Source organism: Myxocyprinus asiaticus, chromosome 49 (genome assembly GCF_019703515.2).
Source record: "Myxocyprinus asiaticus isolate MX2 ecotype Aquarium Trade chromosome 49, UBuf_Myxa_2, whole genome shotgun sequence".
In the NCBI taxonomy this organism is placed as follows: domain Eukaryota; kingdom Metazoa; phylum Chordata; class Actinopteri; order Cypriniformes; family Catostomidae; genus Myxocyprinus; species Myxocyprinus asiaticus.
The window spans coordinates 21655764-21677780 of NC_059392.1; the positions used below are offsets into that span (position 1 = coordinate 21655764).

Below are 22017 nucleotides of genomic sequence, written 5' to 3' on the forward strand. Positions count from 1 at the left end.
TGGACAATTTTTGGAGGGTTTAAAAACAGAAATGTGAAGCTTATAATTTTATAAAAGCACTTGCATTAATTCTTCCGTTAAAACTTGTGTGTTATTTGAGCTGTAAATGTGTGTAAATTGACATTTTTACAGTAGTTGTAGGGTTTGTTGACATTACATCGTCATGGTAACAAAGTTGCAAATTTGGCTGTAACTTTACACAGAAAAGGTTTATAAGTGATTTAATCACACTAAAATCATGTTTACACACATATCCTTTATGTCTTGTGGTTATACTTTTGAAACAGTGAGTATTTTATTGGACTCCATTCACTTCCACTGTAAGTGCCTCACTGGAATCTTGATTTTGCTTTTTTTTTTTTTTAAAGAAAGGGAGGGACGAGTCGAAATACATTTTTGTGGTAATCAATATTATGCCACAAATGCTTTAAACTGTATCGAACCCGTAACGTTCCTTTAAAGATTATTTTTATAAAAATCACAGGAAACACAAACCAGATGGTTTAAGTTTTAATATAAAATGAAACACACCGAAGCATCCCTTGTACAAAAGCAGCTGACATACAAAAGTTTCACAGATCAAATACAAAAAGATATAGGTTTTTAAAATGCTCCACTTCTAACCACTGTAACATTTAATGAAGAACTTGTAGGCCTTTTAATTTTTAAAAGCCTACAAGAGCAATTTTCCAATTTGTGTTGCATCATAGCTTAACCAGTGGATGCCAACCTCCCCATGGTACCATCTGTACAAAATATCAGAGCATCAAATGTCCTCACCCAAATATTACACACATCCACAATTAGAAGCAATTCACAATAACCCAACATCCAAACAATACATTCACGTCATCAGTTTCCTATTGATCATGAATAGCTCTGTAATCAGTTTTCAGATATACTTTGAAAATTAGAAAGTTGCTGATTATTGGGAAACGTTTGTGAATAGTCCAGTTCGTCACACACATCGGAAATCCATATAAAATATAGATGGTTCCTTTTTATGCCACATTACAATGGACCAATTTACTTAAACCTTTACGTCCAGATTTTTAGATCTAAACTTGAGCACTTAAAAATGGTAATCTCTATTAATAATGGCAAAGCAATTTGGCAGAACTTTTGTAGTCAATATGGACTGTGCCAAAAACCAGCATTAACAATAATTCCTTTCACAACATCCTTTAATTCCTACCGATCCATCTGTAGGTTTACACATGCAACATTCCCGCTTACACCGATATTCTGAACACTTCGCAAAATCAGTCAGTCCAACCACTGCATTCATACCATAATATTCTCTTAATCCTCAGTATGTTTAATATACAGTGAAATAAAATAGACTTGACAGGTATCAAAACACCATCCCTTGAACAAATCCAAAACCAATCAATCCCATGCCATCGTTGTTACATACACAAACCTTCTGAACACATCAAGTCCCCTGAGAGATACCCAGAACCCTTCAAATAAAACTTACAAATGGTATTTAATAAAGAAACATGGCTGCTTCTCTCAATAAATGGAAAAAATGGTTATGAAAACCATTGTGATGTATTTTTATAAATATACTTGATTCACAGGTGAAATTACAGGGAAATGTTTGGTCAGTTGTAAAGCATCAAAAAGCAATAGACTTAAGATGAATCATATTTTTCCTGTTCCATTCACAAAATGGGCCTTGCAATGCTTTTAAACAACTGTTTCAATATCACATTTTGAGAGGGACAGATTTAGTAACTACAATTCACATGCTCTTAACAGAGTTCAGACAAATATCTATATGTAAACAAACACAAGGACAATTTCTTGTATTCTTAGCAATACATTTTTGCAACTAAATGTGCAGCTGTTACACTTTATGGTGTTAGCTGCCTCTCCCATTGCCTTAGTGTCTGATTATAGCATCAATTTAGTGATTAATGCAAGTTAATATACAGCCCAGATATTACACCTTTATATATTTACACATATACACACTGCAAAGTTCATTAGCAAGTGCTATCATGGGTCAGTTTAAAATGCCCAGTGTAACTGACTAGTGGTTTGCCCATACACACCTGATGTAACAGTTTTAACCAATTTCGACTAGGTTAAAATACAGAATAAAAAGAAATAAATAAATTAAAACTCTAATGACTCCAGTTGTCTAGATTGAAGTCTTCTATGTAGGCAGATTTCACACTGTAGATGATGACGAAGCGCCCTGGAAAGTAAGAAAAGACTTTAATCATTTGTTTCCAAATTTTCCCGAGAAAATGACTTGCAAAACTTGGCCACTATGCTACATTGTTGTGGGTGGCTGCCATGTCATTGCTTTGCAGTTGAAGGTTACTAGGGAATTCTGAGTGCTTGATAGGTGCTGGGTTTATCGTCCATTAGCTGACAATAATAAGTCTGATTATTTTTGATCGAGACCATGTACGTGGCACAAACGGCATTAATTCTTAGGTTTAGGAGCTTGTTCGAATCCCTTACGGTATGAGCAATAGCAAGCACAATAATAAAAGGATAAACCTCAATGTTATTTTACTTTTAATCAGATAAGTAACTGTAGGAATACACTAAATGGAAAAATAATTAATTCATACTTAAAACACATCAAATTTCCCACCTGAACACAGTACTGATCACATCAACTGGGGGCAGGGCTTCAGCTCAATGGCTCACAGTTGATGATCTCCTTCCCTGGCCCTGCATTAACAGTCTGTGGAGACACGTGTCGACCTCTCCTGTCTGCAGTGGGCTGGTTTCCCAAAACCTTCCTCTGTGATTGAAAACAGTCACATTGAGTATATACCCGATTCATGCACTTATAATGCAGCAGTTCTAAACCGAAGATGATTTTGATGGTTTAACCTTGCTCAAGTCACCAGATTTTATTTTCATTTTATTTTTTACCCTGAAGTGCACTCATAATGCTAAGCAAGATTTAGTAATTTAGATAATTTCCATTCAATCTCTGTCCCCATTTTTTTCTCTTATGTAAACGCTGTCTTCACACCTCAAATAAGAAACAGCACTTGCACACGAATGTCAAATAAAGTGCAACAGTCTGGTTGCGGAAGTCAAAGTCTCATACATTTTTTCCTTAGGGGAACTGTTTTCCATGATAACTTGTAATACTTTAAAGACAGTCCTACTGTGAGCTCTGATGTTGTTAATCGATGGTATATGCTTCTGTTGAAGCTGTTAGTCTGTGTTGTTTAAAGAAAAAAAAAAGCATTTATATTGGAATTCCTGATACTGAAGAGGAACAATCCACCAATCAGAAAATCGTGGCCAACTAAGCGCACCAAAAGAGCTCCGACGCACTGTGAACGATGCAATCGATATGGCAATCAATATGGTCTCCTAGGGCTGTTTTCACACTTGGTCCATTTCAGGGGGCTTGGCGCAGTTTGCAGGATTTTTGGCCCATGTGTGAACAAGTCCAGTCTTATTTTCTTTAATGGAGTGCTCGGAAATCAAACAGAAACATAGAGGAAGCTACAGGCAGCCACAGTCACACAGTGTCCTAAACTGATGGCAAATGACATGCTATAAAAGGTATATTTTCTATGTTAATCAGAGTTTTTTTTGTCCTAACCAGCAGTGACGAGTGACGGTACATTCTATCGATCACTTGTTTTCTATTTCCGGCATCACGCAGGTAACTCCGCCTACTGTGAACTGGCACTGGCCCAAAAAATAAGGCTGGGCATTGAAATACATCAGTTCTTCGACTACAAACTCTTCAGACATGTTTACTAAGTTCTGTTCTCTGTTTTGTGTGCAGCTGTGTTAGGTTCTGTTGTCACCATCGCTGTGGCGGACCTGTTTTTAGATAAACAAGTTTTCGCATGAATGCCCCAATGTCGCGAAAGGGCTGTTTGAACTGTTGCTCTCGTGCCCTATCATGAACACGCACAGATCATCAACGGCCAGTGAACATTTTCACTAAATAATACATTCGATTTCGGTTTGTTTCTCACCAAAGCTTATCGTATGCTTTCAAAACAATCCAGACTCTAATGGAATAATTCATTAGACTTCTGACTTATACTTTTGCATTCTTTTGAAGCTTGAAGAGGTAGTCACCGCAAACTGCCATTGCATGACATCACTGAGCACAACATTTTTTTCACAATTTCTTCCTTTGTGTTACGAAAGAACGAAAGTACCTGTACCTGATTATTCATTTTAAGGGTATTAAACATGTTTAATAATCTCATAAATTAAAGTTGCGCTACGTAACTTTGTGCTCTCTAGTGACATCTGTGGTTGAAATGTAAAATTGCAAGCAATTTGCGGAAGAATACATTATGTATGTTGTGTTTCGACTCTACTGCTCTGGCAGATGAAACTCATGATTTGAGGTTACCTGGACATCGCTTGTGTGTGATCATGACTGGAAGATATTCAGAGCCGGAGTTATAACGTGCTATTTTCATGTTGATATACGATTAAACGTTTAAAAATGAAATATTACTTGCATTGATGAAGATAAACAACACTCTTATTTACATATTTTGGATGAATAAATTGTACACTTTTCTGACACTACACTCAAAGTGCTTTTACATAGAGAACAGGGGACTCTCCTGAATCACCATCAGTTACAAGTATATCTTATTATGATTATTCAAGTGTTTTATCGACTATAAATTTTTGTATTGTATTGTATTATCAATTTAAGGAGGTGAAATTTGTGATACTGCTGATTCGAGTTCAATGTAAGATTTCATTATTTTTACATTATTAATCTCGTCAACGAAATTAATGAAAACTTTTGTTGACGAAAGGTTTTTTGATTTTGTCAACGATAAAGACGAGATGAAAAAGGTACATCGTGAAGATTATTAAATGATTTAAAGTATAATGTTGATGAAAATATGACGATAAATATTACACTGCAAGATATTACCAGTGCAAGATATAAACAGAAGAAACATCTTGATAATCTGTAAACAGAAGATATTAGATATGGAGTCATTTAATCCATTAATCCAGTGTGTTCGGCACTAAAACTGTGACTTAAGTGAAAAAAAAAAAAAAAAAAACACGGCAGTTGATAAAGCAAGTGAAACTGTAGGCCTAATAACACTGTAAACTAATGCTGCCTTCATGTGCTATCAGAATTATCCTACTTCCCACTTCTGAAGTGGTAATAACGAGTATGTCACGTTCAAGTGCTTTGTTGTCGGAAAAAATGTTAATTCTGAGGAACTTTTATTTTGACACCATAAAAATTATGACGATAATGAAATTTTTGTCAAATACAAGCTATTTTTACGGTGTAAAAATATAAAACATGCATCAAATAGTTGCTGATATACATAAATGTATATGACCAAAATGGTAAGCGCTAACAATTAGCTGTATTTAAAAAAATGAATAAAACCTGTCATTCACTACAGAAACCGTACTCTACTCCGCCATGTTGAAAGTTTAGGACTCCACCCATCTCAGAAGCTCAGGTATCACAATTATCTCAAGAGTTTCCCAGTCGTAATTACGACTTGGTGTCGTTAATGTGCAACTTCCGAGTGGGGAAACTCGTATTTACGATAATTCTGATAAAACGTGAAGGCAGCATTAAAACATAAAACGAGCAATAATGGGAATCAAATATACTTTATTAAACATGAAAATAATATGTACAAGAAGCCAATTTCAGAAGTCATATGTATTAGTAAACGTGCACAGTAACTTCCCCTGACGATGGATCGCGATCGGTAAACACACGAGTAATGTTCGATTCATAAAAGCATTACCCCTACCAGACAACATGCTGTATCCAATTTCAAGCATCATAGCAGGTAAACAACTTCGCCAAACGGATAACAGATAAACATCCATCCAGACTGCAGCGATGCTGTTCTGAACAGTGTGATTGTGACTGACTGTCCTCAGCCGGAACATGTGACAGCCGGCACTTTCCTGTGTTTACGGACATGACGTCATGACGCAAAGAGGAACGACATAAGCCAGTGATTTCATGCCAAATCTGACCTGACAGCTCAAAATACAAATTATTTTTATAGGTTTACCGAAATGAATCGTGGTAAGGACATTGTTATGAACACTGATTGTTTATGTACTTAATCAATAATGGCAATTTGTTCATTTTTAACCAAAAAATCTTACATAGTGCAGCTTTAATATAGAGAGCTAATTGTATTCTTAACATTAAATATAGCCATAATATTAATAATTATCATTAACGTTGTCTTTTAAAAGCGGTCTGGATTCGGGGCCTGGGTAGCTCAGTGGTAAAATACACTAGCTAACACCCCTGGAGCTCGCTAGTTCGAATCCCAGGGCGTGCTGAGTGACTCCAGCCAGGTCTCCTAAGCAACCAAACTGGCCTGGTTGCTAGGGAGGGTAGAGTCACATGGGGTAAAACTCCTCGTGGTCGCTATAATGTGGTTCGTTCTCGGTGGGGCGCGTGGTGAGTTGAGCGTGGTTGCCGCGGTGGATGGCGTGAAGCCTCCACACGCGCTATGTCTCCATGGCAACGCGCTCAACAAGCCACGTGATAAGATGCGCGGGTTGACGGTCTCAGAAGCGGAGGCAACTGGGATTCGTCCTCCGCCACCCGGATTGAGTCGAATCACTACACGATCACGAGGACTTAGAGCGCATTGGGAATTGAGCATTCCAAATTGAAAAAAAATAAAAAATAAAAAATAAAAAGGTGTTCTGGGTTCCACAAAAACAAGTGTGAATACAAAAAATGGACTGAGACCTCGTAACGAGTCAAGTGGACCAAAAAGAGATCTGAGCTCACTTTCAATCTAATGAATAGTGTGAATGCAAAGAGAACTGGGTCCTTTTCACTCGGTTCACTTTTTGGTCCACTTAAAATGGGTCCAAGTTTGGTCCTTTCAAAGTGTAAAAACAACCCTACACTTTCAAACTACTTATATAATTGCATATATTTGAATATTTTGCAATATGCTTGAAAATATATTGATTCTATAATTCTAATCAACAACTTTAAATTAAAAGTTTTATACTTTTCCATTGTTTTTAATTTGATTATGTCTTTCACAATGCTTCATGGGATTGTAGTTCATTCCCTCATTAAAGATGGTAAGTACACAGTCTTGTACCTTTGTCTCTTTTTTTCCCATTTTATTGCTTCAAATCAAAGTTTGTAATGTTGTGATACACCTTGGGAGCTGGTTGGTTTGGTTCATGTCTTGTACCTCAATGACATATTTTAAAAGCCCAATGAAAAAAAGAAAAGAAATTTGAAAAATACTTCCAAAACCAATATGGCTGAAAAAGTGGGTAGGCACTGTTGCGCTGTTTATAGTTTTCAACTGCCCTATCCTTCAAGATCAGCTCCTTTGCAACATCTGCATTACATTGTAACAGGATTACAAAACAATCCCGTATAAACTGCTTAGGGACCATGTTAAAAAGAAACTTCCATTAGGAGGATACGGAGCGGCATGTGCTACACACAGCAAGGAACAGCACAAGATTTGATGTACTTTCACTCATTTTACTCTTATACTGTTAATTCTAGTGGTGTTTAAGAGTAATAGTAAATTGCACAAGGTTAGAATGAGGTGTTTGGTTTCAATAAATGCTCTTTTTGGACTGGGAAGGAGTTATGCAAGTTACAGTGTGTTTTTATAGCACAATGAACTCTCAAAGTATCAAGGATATATGATTTCTCACGATATGACACCTTTTGAACTACCTTGCTGCATCCTTTGCTAATTACCTTATTTCAAAAGAATTTTTCACAATGAACTAAAGGACACACAATAGTAATTTGCTGGTGTTTGAAAAGATGCCAACATCTCATTTAATCACTAATGTCTACTCTACAGAATAAGATACAAGGTGAAGAGTCTCCCAGATTTTAGTTTAATGAAATCAGAGATAGAGTGAGCTGACCTTGATAAGACCACCAAAGGAGCGAGAGCGAGCGTGTTTTTTACTAGTAGGAGTTGTATTCTCATTGACAGGGGTCCCTGGGGTAGACTGCTTGCCAAGCTGAAATGATTAACAGTGACAAACAAGTTATAGCAATAAAGTACTATAACAGAATAAAAAAAAAAAAAAAAACTTTTTTTTTTTTAAATAAATAAATCCAAGGTTCAATATGCCAATACCTGTCTGATGAGTTTTTTCTTCTTGGCTGAGTTTGGCATGCCATCACTGACATGTTGATAGAGCTCTTTGAGGGCCTCTTCTGTGTGATTATCAGAGTCTAAACCCACTCGTGCTACAGTCCTCTTACACGCTGGCATAAAAGGAGAACCGCTGACAGCTAAGAGCTCAAGATCATCCTTTAAAGAGTGAAAAAAGCATAGAAAAGAGAGAATGTTATGTTATGCTATCAGGGTTACAGCACATTATATGGCGAAAATAATCATGAACTGAACAGACCTTGGAGTGAATGATTTTGGTGTTTGCGAACTGAAGTCTTGCATGCTCCCTCAGATAGGCCGGTGCCTTCACAAATTTAAGGACAGACAGAGATTTCATCAGACAACCAATGAGAAAACACCTTCTGTAAATCTTTCAGATGCTCGTGTCTGTTTTATGACACTGTTTGCTATTCAACAAACAGATCTTGGGTTTACTCTTTAGCCTTTTAACAAAATAAAAATGTATATTGGCTTTTGGGTGAATAGCAACTTAAATACAGGTCTGTTCCTCACTCAAAGCAATCATATGGCTTCAGAAGATTTGGAATAAAGCGCACGAGTCGTATGGACTTCTTTTATAATCCTTTTTTTATAAGGTGCATTTATTAAGTTTGACAGTCCCTGGTCTATGGAAAACAGTGGCTTGGATGTTCATCTAAATTTCTGCTTTTGTGTTTCACAGAAAGATATATAGGTTTGTAACAACATGGAGTAACTGATGACAGTTTTTATTTTTGGTTTAACTCTCTCTTTAAAATTCACTATGGGCTTGTATCAATGAAATAACTTGCATTTGGAACAAATCCAAGATAACAAGCCAGGAAGGTGTTAATGTATGAAATAGAGGGACTTAATTGTTTTACAAAACAAACAAAAACAGTCAAAAGAGTACCCGAAAGATCTTCTGTGAATGTTTGATGAGAAATGCCATTCCACTGTTCAGCTTCTTCAGGTTCTCTTGAAGGTCACTGGCATTCATCTGAACAAAGCAGGAAATACATGGGAAAATTTGACAAACTAAGCATGACCTTTCTATATTATCATTTTAATTCTCTTCGGTCCTTCATGTAAATGTGCACTCAGTCTTTTTTTTTTTCTTCCTCATTAAAGAGTTTTAGCCATAAAGAACAGAATACTTGAAAAGTATGTTTAAAGTCATGTACACACATGAAGTGAAGACCCTTAATCAGTAACCTAATAAATAATGATGCACCAATACCACTTTTTCTCTCCCGTTACCAATAAGGGGGCCAACATGCTGAGAACACATGACCAGCCAGATATTATTCACTTTATCTTGGTAATGCTCCTTCAGTGTTCCCACTAGGCATGCCAAAAAATATCGATATATTGATTACTGATCGGCACATTATTTTACCAATATATTAACAGTAGCCGACATTTAAATTAGAAGCCTTATTTGCATGCTTTCCAATTCACTCATTGGGCTTCAGCTGAATGTCTGGCGTAATAGCATTGGGAGACCACAAGGGGGTGATTTAACATTTATTGAAGCAGGTCGCAAGGCACAGGTATCACAACATAGGACGGGTATTTTAGAGCTCCTTGCACAGGATGCATACACACAAAAGTTACGAAGGTTTTTGTACTTCAAGAATGAAAGTGACATTTATGAGTTTGCAGGTTAACGTATGAAACTGCGCAAACTGAACGATAAGAAATTATGCAATTTCTCTGTTTTTAGCTTTAAAGAGGTTTCATTCAAGCTGTCAAACCACAAAAAGACATACTTGTAACTGAAAATACATTGTGTAGGCTATGTGAAAGATGCATAAACACTGATGGCTAGAGTAAATAATCTTTGTCCTTTGATAAAGATTTGGGTCGATTTTTAAAGGAAAACTATGAGAGTTGCGCTGCAGATTTTTGAGCAGCCTCGACAGATGACGAGCCTGTCGAGTATGTACCTAAATTGAGAAAAAATATTTCGAATTTTAGAACGCGGCATGTCAGGATATACTGTATTTCGATAATCACTGGGAAAATCTTCCAATTATCGATGCGTGAAAAAGGCATCGATCCCAAGCCTAGTTCCCACCCTTTTTGACCAATGCATTTCCATGACTTTTCCAGGAGTTTGTGATTACTCGATGCAGATTTTTATAAATCATTTTGATTCAGATCAATTCATTAATGAATCACTCAGACTGATTTGTGAGCCATTTTGATCCATCAATGACCCAAAAGAACAATTCTCTCAAAAAAAGGACATTACTATGGCTTGCAAACAAGTTTTAGGGGCTGTTCACAAGAAATGCGTTTCAGTACAAAGACGTCTTTGATCGCTGTTTTTAGCGTCTCATGCAGGAGCATCGCGTTTGGTCTGAACGGCTCCAATAACAGCTGCATAGTAATACACAAAAGCAATATCAAGCTGATGAGATATTTTTAAAACTAGAAAAAATTTACATTCATTACAGAAATGTCTTTTTAAATTACCTTTCCAGGCATGGAAATCACAACTTTAAAATTCCCTGATATGTCCAGATTTTCCATGACTGTGGGAACCCAGCCAATTTATTCTATTCAGTAATATTTTTGTTTATGCTGCGCTGGCACATAGCAGTGTACAAGCAGCATTACACAAAAAAGGGTTAGGGGTTAGTTCTGTTACCAATGTCATTGAAAAATGCGCTATTTGCAGTACACCATGATTAATTCATTCCACAAGTGAAAGTGTCCAATTACAAAGGATCATTGAGAATGCGAGTAATATTCGGCTGGTCATGTGATCTCAACATTGCGGTGCTCATCAATGTGCGCCCAGCACCATACGTAGAATAAAGAAGCTTTTTCTCTAATACTGATATGACCAGAGTTATACGAGTGTACATCATTTTAATATTTTTTTTTAAAAACACTACTAATTTCTTTCTGGATAATTACAAAAATATAACTTAGTGCGCCTTTAAAGACAATTAAAGTGCATACGTTCTTGGGCCAGATGACGTGTGGTGCGAACATGAGTGCGAGGTTGTGTGCAGACATCTTGTTCTTGTCCTGTTGTTTGGCGGTGTGGTAGAGCAGATCCAGCAGAAGTTTGAGCAGTGTGCGGTTCGCAGTGGGCAGCAGCATCAGCATCAACTGTAACGCCTCGATTTGATGCTCTTTATCAGGCAAACTCGTCTTATTACCTTGGTCGTCAAACATGGTCAGTTCTGCCCAAAAAAAAAAAAAAAAAAAGAGGAAACGTTGCAGTGAGGTCAAGGAACTTAGGTGACAGAAGTGAATGTTCTCTCTATTTAGCAAAGAATCGCTTAGAAAAAACCAACACATCACTTTAGTAGTGTAGACTCATCTGTAGCATCATGGCAAAATAAATGATAGTTTACCAGAGAAGATATCAGTGGTGATGTTTAGATATTGTCAGATAAAACCAAAGCCCACTGTTGTTATAAACTAAATAGAATTGGGTTCAAAGATGAACCATACTAATTCAGGATGGTTCATATACTGCAAGTACACGGGAATACCTGTAATTTTCAGGTGCGCGTGTAAGTGGCGGTGCGTCAGAAGGGGCTCAGGCAGCTCTCCCAGGAAGCTTTTAAGGAGGGTGGCAACATCATTGGGATGGAAGTCACCGGAGCCAAAGTCAATATCAGCTCCAGTGTTGAGCTGCTCTTTCAGTGTCTGCTGTCTCAGACTGTTCCCAGGAACCCGAAAAAGACCCTCCACATGCAGATCTACAGGTGAACAATCAGTCACACCATTGCAAAAATCAAAGTAATTTCCCAACAAAAACATAATAAAAATGAAAAATATATGATTAACAGACATTAAAGGTGTAGTGTGCAATTTCTCTATCACTTACAAATGACTTAAAGTGTGTCAGGATCCCGACTCTCTAGTTGAGGTTTTGCTGTGTCGGGATCCTGTCACCTGTCTTTCTGTGTTTGTGCCTGTCTTATGTATCTAGTGTCTGGATCCTGCCACTTCAGCTGGTCTTGTTTATAGTTTTTGGGCTGAATCCTGACACAAGTGTTGTGCAAGTGCACTTGGCTTTGCGTTTTCTCATTGCCATGTGCACTCGTGTCTGTGCTGTCTTAAGTGAAACTCCGCCCCCTTGTTTGCCTTGTTATTAGTTTCACCTGCCCATTCTCATTACCCTCCTTATTTTCTCTCTTATTTATTCTCCCTTTGTTCTCTGTCTTTTGCCAGTTCGTTGTGGGATGTTTCTTGTGTTTATGTACCCTCTTAGTTCTCTGTTGGTCAGGTTCCCTGTTTCATTTGGATTCTTGTCCGTTCCCTGCTCCAGCCCAGCCCATCATCTGGTTTATCGCCCTGGACTGTTTTTTCCATTTTGGATTTATTTTATTAAATCCAATGCAGGAGCTTTTCCTACATTAGTTCCTGGAACTAGTTCAGGGTTCACATGTTTTTTTTCCACCACATGAACTAGTTCTGCATGGTACTAAAACCTGAACCAAACCAGGAACCTTTTTAGTACCTGTTCCAGAGGAAGTATTTTCCTTGTAAGGTTGAACTTTTTGGGTGGAGTCAGAACAGCGAACGTTTCTACGTTTCTCGTTGTTCAACAAAAAATGTGTCATCAACCACCAGACAGCTGATACTGGCCATTTTTAAAATGCTAGGTTAGTAAGCGCTGCTAACATTTAAGTTGAGAGGTTGCTATTTTAGGTTTATCAAATTGAAATGGACAGCTGGACAGACAGCGAAAAAAAATTCAGCATGCGCGAGTTTGAAACGTAGACCAGAAACAAGATGGTGTGCAAATAATATCTGATCGTCTCGTCAAGTTAGGCTTTGATGACCATGATACTGAAATGTGTAGATTGAAAATAAATAAAAGACTAAGACAATGAAGGATTAAGAAAAAAATCTATTTGAGTTCCATTCTTATCGTGTTTATTAAGGATGTGCCACAGTGCTCGACTAATCGACTAGTTGTCCAACTGAACGCGTCAATCTGCGTTCAGGATGCGCATAAGTGGTTTTGTGCCGCTATGTGTTGGAGCCTTTCTTATTTCTCTTACTTTGATAGTTATGTGCAAGATGACGTTATAGTTATTTAGCCTATATTTTTGCTGAATATCCATTAGTTACCATGTTGAAGTGCTGTGCTTAGCATTCGTATGTCCCTCTGACATAACGGAGCCTAATTATACATTATTATACTTAACACTGACTAGTCGTTGAAACACCCAAACGACTAGTCAATTATGAAAATTGGTCGTTATGCACATCCCTAGTGTATATAGTTTGTTCACTGAATTTGTGTATTTAGTTCACTCATTCTACAGTTCAGTACTTTAAAGGTTCTACTTACCTTTTTGCTCTGCCGTTTCACAATTTGCACATTATAAAGGTTTCTCTGTTTGCATTGTGCACTAATAAAGATAACTTTTAACATTAAAGACTTTTACATTTGTTGTGTGTACATACTATCTTTCCTACGTATCGCAGCGTTGATTTACCAGTGATTGCTGGTCAAAATCAGTGTTAGAAAACTTTGAACACAATAGTTTTAAGTAACAATTTTTATTGGAAGCACAAGTATAATCCTGCAAAGGTATGAAAAAGTAGCAAACAAAATGTAATTAAAAAGAGAAAGCCAATTTAAGATAAAAAAAATACACACGGTGTCCATTAGAAAAATGACAAAATAAACAGACTCGCTAAAAATCAAATGGATAAAAAAATCATAGACTCACTTTTGCTGAGGTAAACGATGAGTTGATATATCTGGGCTATTCCTTCCTCTGTTAGGGGCGTACCAAACACAATACCTTTATCTGGTAAATAAAGAAAAGATCATCAGAATCAAAGTCGATTATTGGCCAATGGAAATTAATGAGCATCAACATGACCTTGCTTTGCTAAAAACACTCAACAGCGGTACGTATTGTGAAAGTATGAGGTCATACAAAACAGTAAAACGGCTAACTAGATAAGTAAAGACAAACATTGATGTTGGTTTGACAAAGCCTTGTCTTAAAGTTTGAACTAGTTTTATAAGTTTGACGGTTATGCAGACATCCGAGTAAGACAAATAGCTAGCAAGATAATCAGATAAACTGTCGTACGGATGGATGGACGGATGGTCTTAAAGCAGATCAAAGGCTTTTGTGGGTTTGTTTACATTAAAAAAATCTGACAATTGGAGTTTGATTTAACAAGGTTTCCATTTGAACATTCCATCAATGTAAATCCATGGGATTTTTCAGATTCTTGATCTTTCACTGTGTGAAAAGTCTGATTAATTAGAAAAGACATAGCACACTAAATCAGAACAGTCACAGTGAAAATGATGTGAACCCTTTGAATTTAGCTGGTTTTCTGCATTAATTGGTCATAAAATGTGATCTCATCTTCATCAAAGTAACAAGTATAGACAAACACAATGTGCTTAAACTAACAACACAAACAATTCTAATCTTTCATTTCTTTATTGAACACATCCCATTAAACAATCAGTGCTGTGGAAAAGTAAGTGAACCCTTGGATTTAATAACTGGTCGATCCTCCTTTGGCAGCAATAACCTCAAGCAAGCGTTTCCAGTAGCTGCGGATTAGACCTGCACAACAGAAGCAATTCCGGACCATTCTTCCTTACAGAACTGCTTCAGCTCAACCATATTCTCAGGTACTTTGGTGTGAATGGCTCTCTTGAGGTCATTCCACAGCATCTCTTTTGGGTTAAGGTCTGGGCTTTTTTTGAAGCCATTCTGAAGTGGATTTACAGGTGCATCTCAATAAATTAGAATGTCGTGGAAAAGTTCATTTATTTCAGTAATTCAACTCAAATTGTGAAACTCGTGTATTAAATAAATTCAATGCACACAGACTGAAGTAGTTTAAGTCTTTGGTTCTTTTAATTGTGATGATTTTGGCTCACAGTTAACAAAAACCCACCAATTCACTATCTCAAAAAATTAGAATACATCATAAGACCAATAAAAAAAACATTTTTAGTGAACTGTTGGCCTTCTGGAAAGTATGTTCATTTACTGTATATGTACTCAATACTTGGTAGGGGCTCCTTTTGCTTTAATTACTGCCTCAATTCGGCGTGGCATGGAGGTGATCAGTTTGTGGCACTGCTGAGGTGGTATGGAAGCCCAGATTTCTTTGACAGTGGCCTTCAGCTCATCTGCATTTTTTGGTCTCTTGTTTCTCATTTTCCTCTTGACAGTACCCCATAGATTCTCTATGGGGTTCAGGTCTGGTGAGTTTGCTGGCCAGTCAAGCACACCAACACCATGGTCATTTAACCAACTTTTGGTGCTTTTGGCAGTGTGGGCAGGTGCCAAATCCTGCTGGAAAATGAAATCAGCATCTTTAAAAAGCTGGTCAGCAGAAGGAAGCATGAAATGCTCCAAAATTTCTTGGTAAACGGGTGCAGTGACTTTGGTTTTCAAAAAACACAATGGACCAACACCAGCAGATGACATTGCACCCCAAATCATCACAGACTGTGGAAACTTAACACTGGACTTCAAGCAACTTGGGCTATGAGCTTCTCCACCCTTCCTCCAGACTCTAGGACCTTGGTTTCCAAATGAAATACAAAACTTGCTCTCATCTGAAAAGAGGACTTTGGACCACTGGGCAACAGTCCAGTTCTTCTTCTCCTTAGCCCAGGTAAGACGCCTCTGACGTTGTCTGTGGTTCAGGAGTGGCTTAACAAGAGGAATACGACAACTGTAGCCAAATTCCTTGACACGTCTGTTTGTGGTGGCTCTTAATGCCTTGACCCCAGCCTCAGTCCATTCCTTGTGAAGTTCACCCAAATTCTTGAATCGATTTTGCTTGACAATCCTCATAAGGCTGCGGTTCTCTCGGTTGGTTGTCCATCTTTTTCTTCCACACTTTTTCCTTCCACTCAACTTTCTGTTAACATGCTTGGATACAGCACTCTGTGAACAGCCAGCTTCTTTGGCAATGAATGTTTGTGGCTTACCCTCCTTGTGAAGGGTGTCAATGATTGTCTTCTGGACAACTGTCAGATCAGCAGTCTTCCCCATGATTGTGTAGCCTAGTGAACCAAACTGAGAGACCATTTTGAAGGCTCAGGAAACCTTTGCAGGTGTTTTGAGTTGATTAGCTGATTGGCATGTCACCATATTCTAATTATTTGAGATAGTGAATTGGTGGGTTTTTGTTAAATGTGAGCCAAAATCATCACAATTAAAAGAACCAAAGACTTAAACTACTTCAGTCTGTGTGCATTGAATTTATTTAATACACGAGTTTCACAATTTGAGTTGAATTACTGAAATAAATGAACTTTTCCACGACATTCTAATTTATTGAGATGCACCTGTACTTCCATGTTTAGAGTCACTGTCCTGCTGCATCACCCAACTTCTACTGAGCTTCAGGTGGCGCACAGCCACACTGACATTATCCTGTAGGATATCTTGATAAACTTGGGAATTAATTTTTCACTCGATGATGGCAAGCAGTCCAGGCCCCAAAGCAGAAAAGCAGCCCCAAATCATGATTCTCCAAAACATACTTCACCATTGGGATGATGTTTTCAAGTTGGTATGCGATGCCCTTTTTACACCATACGTAGTCCTGCGTGTTCTTCCCAAACAAAACATTTTCCCAGTAGCATTGTACAGTGTCAAGGTGGTCTTTGAAGGTAATTCCAAAGGGTTTTCTTGCCACTGTATGTGCAGTATTAACAATGCCTCAGTGCTAGCCAGTTAACAGCAGAAAGAAATTACCCAAATTATCCTGTTTGGAAGTTTACATAACCTTCATTCTAAATATCATGTTGAATAAATGAATGAACGTTACATTGATATAGCACTTTTCTGACACTCAAAGCGCTATACACAGTGAAAAGGGGACTCTCCTCAACCACCACCATTACACAGCATCCACCTGGATGATGCGATGGCAGCCATATTGCACCAGTACGCTCACCACACATCAGTTATTGGTGTAGAGGAGAGAGTAGAGTTATAGAGCCAATTAATGGAGGGGGATTTTTAGGAGGCCATGATTGAGAAGGGGCAATGGGGGGAATTTGGCCAGGACACCTGGGTTACACCCCTACCCTTTACAAGAAGTGTCCTGGGATTTTTAATGACCACAGAGAGTCAGAAACTCGGTTTAACATCTCATCCGAAGGACGGTGCCTTCTTACAGTATAGTGGCCCCGTCACTATACTGGGGCATTAGGACCCACACAGACCACAGGGTGAGCACTCCCTGCTGGCCTCCCTAATACCTCTTCCAGCAGCAACCTTAGTTTTACCCAGGAGGTCTCCCATCCAGTTACTGACCTGGCTCAACCCTGCTTAGCTTCAGAGCTACAGGACTGCTGGCTGTTGCCTCTCTGAGCATCAATGACTGTTTGCAGCATTTTGTAATAGTTGTGTATGAATCTTTCTGTTATTATTTGGTCGTGTGGAATATATGCAAGTTTCATCTGAGCAGTACTAAATAAAAAAGCAACTTTTATGATTCTTCTTGTTTTTAAATATGATAAACATCTTGCAGATTCTGCAAGTTTCTGTAAATTTATCTGCATAAATCTGCAATAAGCCAAGGAAAAGGAATGCAGTCAATAAAAAAATGGCAACAACCCCAAAAACCTTCTAACCTTTGCGTTTAAGGAAGTTGAAGGAGCGAAAAAATCCTCCTGCAGCAGTGCCGTTGGGAGTCTTGGGTTCCTCGTCCCCCAGTAAAAGTGAGAATTCAGCACCAGGGAGGTCGATGAGCCGTGTGATGTTACTGAGCACCAGCTCAGTGAAGGCTTCGGGATGCTCATGACGCAGTTTCTCCACAAAGAAGTCTGGATTGAAGATAATGGGTAGCCGGCCATCACCACTGCTGCCCGTCTCGGTGTCCTGACTGATTACAACATTGCACACGGTGCCCCTGAGAATATGCAGATATACAATACAGACATATACAAGATAAACACTGAAGGCCAAACATTTTGAATAATGTACAGATTTAGCTGTTTCGGAAGGAAATTGGCACTTTAATTCACCAAAGTGGCATTCAACTGATCACAGAGTATAGTCAGGACATTACTGATGTAAAAAAACAGCACCATCACTATTTCAAAAGTAATTTTTGATCAAATCTAGACAGGCCCCATTTCCAACAGCCATCACTCCAACACCTTATCCTTGAGTAATCATGCTAAATTGATAATTTGGTACTAGAAAATCACTTGCCATTACATCAAACACAGCTGAAAGCTATTTGGTTCGTTTAATGAAGCTTAACATTGTGTTTGTGTTTGTTTTTGAGTTGCCACATTATGCAATAGACTGGCATGTCTTAAGGTCAATATTAGGTCAAAAATGGCAAAAAAGAAACAGCTTTCTCTAGAAACTCATCAGTCAATCATTGTTTTGAGGAATGAAGGCTATACAATGCTTGAAACTGCCAAAAAACTGAAGATTTCATACAAAGTTGTACACTACAGTCTTCAAAGACAAAGGACAACTGGCTCTAACAAGGACAGAAAGAGATGTGGAAGGCCAGATGTACAACTAAACAAGAGGATAAGTACATCAGAGACTCTAGTTTGAGAAATAGACACCTCACATGTCCTCAGCTGACAGCTTCATTGAATTCTACCCGCTCAACACCAGTTTCATGTACAACAGTAAAGAGAAGACTCAGGGGTGCAGGCCTTATGGGAAGAATTGCAAAAAGAAAGCCACTTTTGAAACAGAAAAACAAAAAGAAAAGGTTAGAGTGGGCAAAGAAACACAGACATTGGACAACAGATAATTGGAAAAGAGTGTTATGGATCTTAACCCCATTGAGCTTTTGTGGGATCAGCTAGACTGTAAGGTGCGTGAGAAGTGCCCGACAAGACAGACACATCTATGACAAGTGCTACAGGAAGCGTGGGGTGAAATGTCACCTGAGTATCTGGACAAACTGACAGCTAGAATGCCAAGGATCTGCAAAGCTGTCATTGCTGCACGTGGAGGATTTTTTGATGAGAACTCTTTGAAGTAGTTTAAGAACTACTTTTTTTACAAATTGTAATAGTAATTTTTCACGTTATTAATGTCCTGACTATATATTGTGATCAGTTGAATGCCACTTTGGTGAATAAAAGTACCAATTTCTTTCCATAAGAGCAAAATCTGTACATTATTCCAAACTTTTGGCCGCCAGTGTGTGTGTGTGTGTGTATACACGCGCGCACGCGCGCACACACGCGCACACACACACACACACACACACACACACACACACACACACAGTAAAAAGAGGGGGCCAATACAAATACAAAGGAATTCTGAAATTAATATTATTATTATTTTTTTCTCAAATTGTTTGCTAAATATGATTTGTAACAAAAAGAAATGGTATTTGGCTGGATAAGAATGCAAAATAAAAGTAATTTCATTAGCTGTCTAGAATATTTCTACATATGTGATAGAGACTTAATATCTATAATCAGTTGAAATGTCCCTCTATAATTTATTTTGTTCTGTAGCAGTTTGTGTCTATCTACATAAACTTAACCATGTCCATTTTTTTTTTTCCTCATGACAGTGGTAAATAAATAATAATAATGCGACAGCACCATGGCACAGTTGAGGCAATACGTGGTACTTTAATATGTATATATACTACGGCTTTAAAAAATTACCACATTCATGTACCATTGTATTCGCATGACATTCTGAGGTACATCAAAGAATACTATGGTACTACCATGATACGTGTCCAACTACTTTTTGTTAGTTTAATAACTGCAGTAACAATGTTTTTGCGGTAACTACGGTTTCCTTGATATATGTATGAAGGCTAATCAGTTTATTTGTTATTTGCACTACATACATGAATAAGTAGAAACAGTCAACACATAACAGCAGCTCTCTCGGCAAGAATTTCACTCTGTGTAACTACCCATCAATTTCCTTCCACTTTTTCAAAAGTGCCAGGGCTAACACACTTTTTTCAGGCTATATATGTCGCGTAAATATCGTTGTAAATAAGTTTTTGTTACCTTCTGTCTCGTTTATTTACATCGGAATCTTTCTCCGCGGCCATCTTCCGTTTGAATCCGCCGCTGATGAGGCGTTAACCACTGCTTAATCATGATTGGCCAACGATTGAGACGTGGGCGGAGCTACAGGGCAAGACTGGTTTCCTGAGCGCTGATTGGTCTATTTAAATGTTTCAGAGAGCAGCCTGCAGCACTTGTGGAAACCCATTCCATTCAAAATGTTTCGCATTTTTAAGCGCATTTCTAAAAATTCGACTTAAGAAAATATGAATTGTTGCGCGTTTCTATCAACAGTAATGCGCATTATCATGAGGGAGCAGCTGAATGACCTCTCCCTGCTTTGGGGACAGTTTTAATTGCAAGATTGGTGCAAGTATCTCCTTAGAATAAGCGTAATATCTGATATAATGTGTGTTGAAATAGCTGTGATTTCCACACGCCGCCAGTCTCTGAATACCTGGGAGCGCACGCTCTCAAAACTGTTCTGGCGGATTGTGATGACCCACTTCATGGAGCAGCTGTGGGGTTCCCACACTTCCAAATGACAGCTATGTTTAAAGAATTGTGTGCCAAGGTCGGACCTTTCGGTGGGCTAGTCACATCAAGCTATCCCACACTCATAACACATGCACGAATAATCAAAACACGTCATCGTTTTACGAATAAACCATTTCCATCGCCATAATGCGCATTTTAACTAATGCAAAACTCTAGAAAATCCACCTCCTCCTAGCGCATTAAATTTTAAGCGATTTTAGAAAGTTTATTCGGCATATCAAGCATTTCCATTCAGGATTTTTTTATGTGCAATTTCAAAATGCGTATAAAAATAGTTGGATGGAAACCCACCATGTTTATATCCATTTTAAATCTTCAGTAGGTGGGTAACTATTTTTATGCACATTTTGAAATTGTGCCCATATTTTATCAGATATTACACTTATTCTGTGGTGTCTTGTGGATGCATTTAATCAACTGAGATACTTGCTCCAATCATACAAATAAAACTGTCCCCAACTGTCGAATTTTTAGAAATGCACGTAAAAAATGCAAAATATTTTGGATGGAAACTCAGCAACTTTCTCCACACTTGAAAACAAAAAAAATAAGCTATATGTTTTACTTTAAACAACCTTTTTTTTAATTATTTCCACAAGTTTAACAAAAATTTGACTAGGTTTAAAATATGTTATTTGCAATAACTGTTGGAGTTTCCAGCATTGAAAATTCAACAATCATATTATGCATGATTAGCATGATATAGAAAGGATGACTGAGCAATTTCTGTGTATTAACTGATCCACAAACAACATCGGAAGACAATCTAAACAAACAAACCTAAACATTTTAAAAAATGAAATCAATCCTGTTATGCATGGGGGCCTGGGTAGCTCAGCGAGTATTGACGTTGACTACCACCCCTGGAGTCATGAGTTTGAATCCAGGGCGTGCTGAGTGACTCCAGCCAGGTCTCCTAAGCAACCAAATTGGCCCGGAGTCACATGGAGTAACCTCCTCGTGGTCACTATAATGTGGTTCGCTCTCGGTGGGGCGCGTGGTGAGTTGTGCATGGATGCCGCGGAGAATAGCGTGAAGCCTCCACACGCGCTATGTCTCCGTGATAACGCGCTCAACAAGCAACATGCTCTTCAGGACTCATATTGCGGTCCTTTACATAGCATGTGTAATGCTCTATCGGTTGCCACAGTATATCGGAGCTACTGTGCAATTTGATTACATTCAAACAAGCTTGTAAATGTAGTTGGTTATGTAATGCAAACGTTAAAATGTATCACCTTACAAGTCATGCACGACAGTTAAAGTGTTTTGATGTCATAAGATAGCATAGTGTGAGGAACAGGGTGAAAGGTAGTGTTGATG

General features: G+C 38.1%; 1 protein-coding gene across 2 annotated transcripts; it reads right to left on the reverse strand.

Moving 5' to 3' along the window:
- Positions 1-509: 509 nt before the first annotated feature.
- On the reverse strand, positions 510-20192 carry LOC127438454 (rho GTPase-activating protein 19-like). 2 transcript variants are annotated; one of them, XM_051694062.1, is made up of 11 exons: positions 20137-20192; positions 17752-18002; positions 13847-13927; positions 11648-11857; positions 11106-11332; positions 9046-9132; positions 8392-8457; positions 8115-8291; positions 7897-7995; positions 2615-2767; positions 510-2206 (listed from the first exon to the last, which is right to left on the reverse strand). In XM_051694062.1, the coding sequence occupies exons 1-10, from the start codon at positions 20178-20180 to the stop codon at positions 2654-2656; spliced, it is 1356 nt and encodes a 451-aa protein (XP_051550022.1). In that variant the 5' UTR covers positions 20181-20192; the 3' UTR covers positions 510-2206; positions 2615-2653. The 2 variants fall into 2 exon arrangements, with proteins under 2 accessions (XP_051550022.1, XP_051550021.1); XM_051694061.1 differs by having other exon boundaries at positions 17752-18029; positions 20137-20189.
- Between the last annotated feature and the right edge of the window lie 1825 nt (positions 20193-22017).

What these genes read in the sequence shown, in the direction of transcription:
- LOC127438454 (XM_051694061.1), bottom strand. Translation starts at nt 20,180, where the DNA reads ATGGCCGCGGAGAAAGATTCCGATGTAAATAAACGAGACAGAAG. An exon ending in CCAAAATCATTCACTCCAAG is followed by an intron (nt 8,292 to 8,391) that starts GTCTGTTCAGTT and finishes CACTCTTTAAAG; the next exon opens with GATGATCTTGAGCTCTTAGC. An exon ending in AGAAAAAACTCATCAGACAG is followed by an intron (nt 7,996 to 8,114) that starts GTATTGGCATAT and finishes TAATCATTTCAG; the next exon opens with CTTGGCAAGCAGTCTACCCC.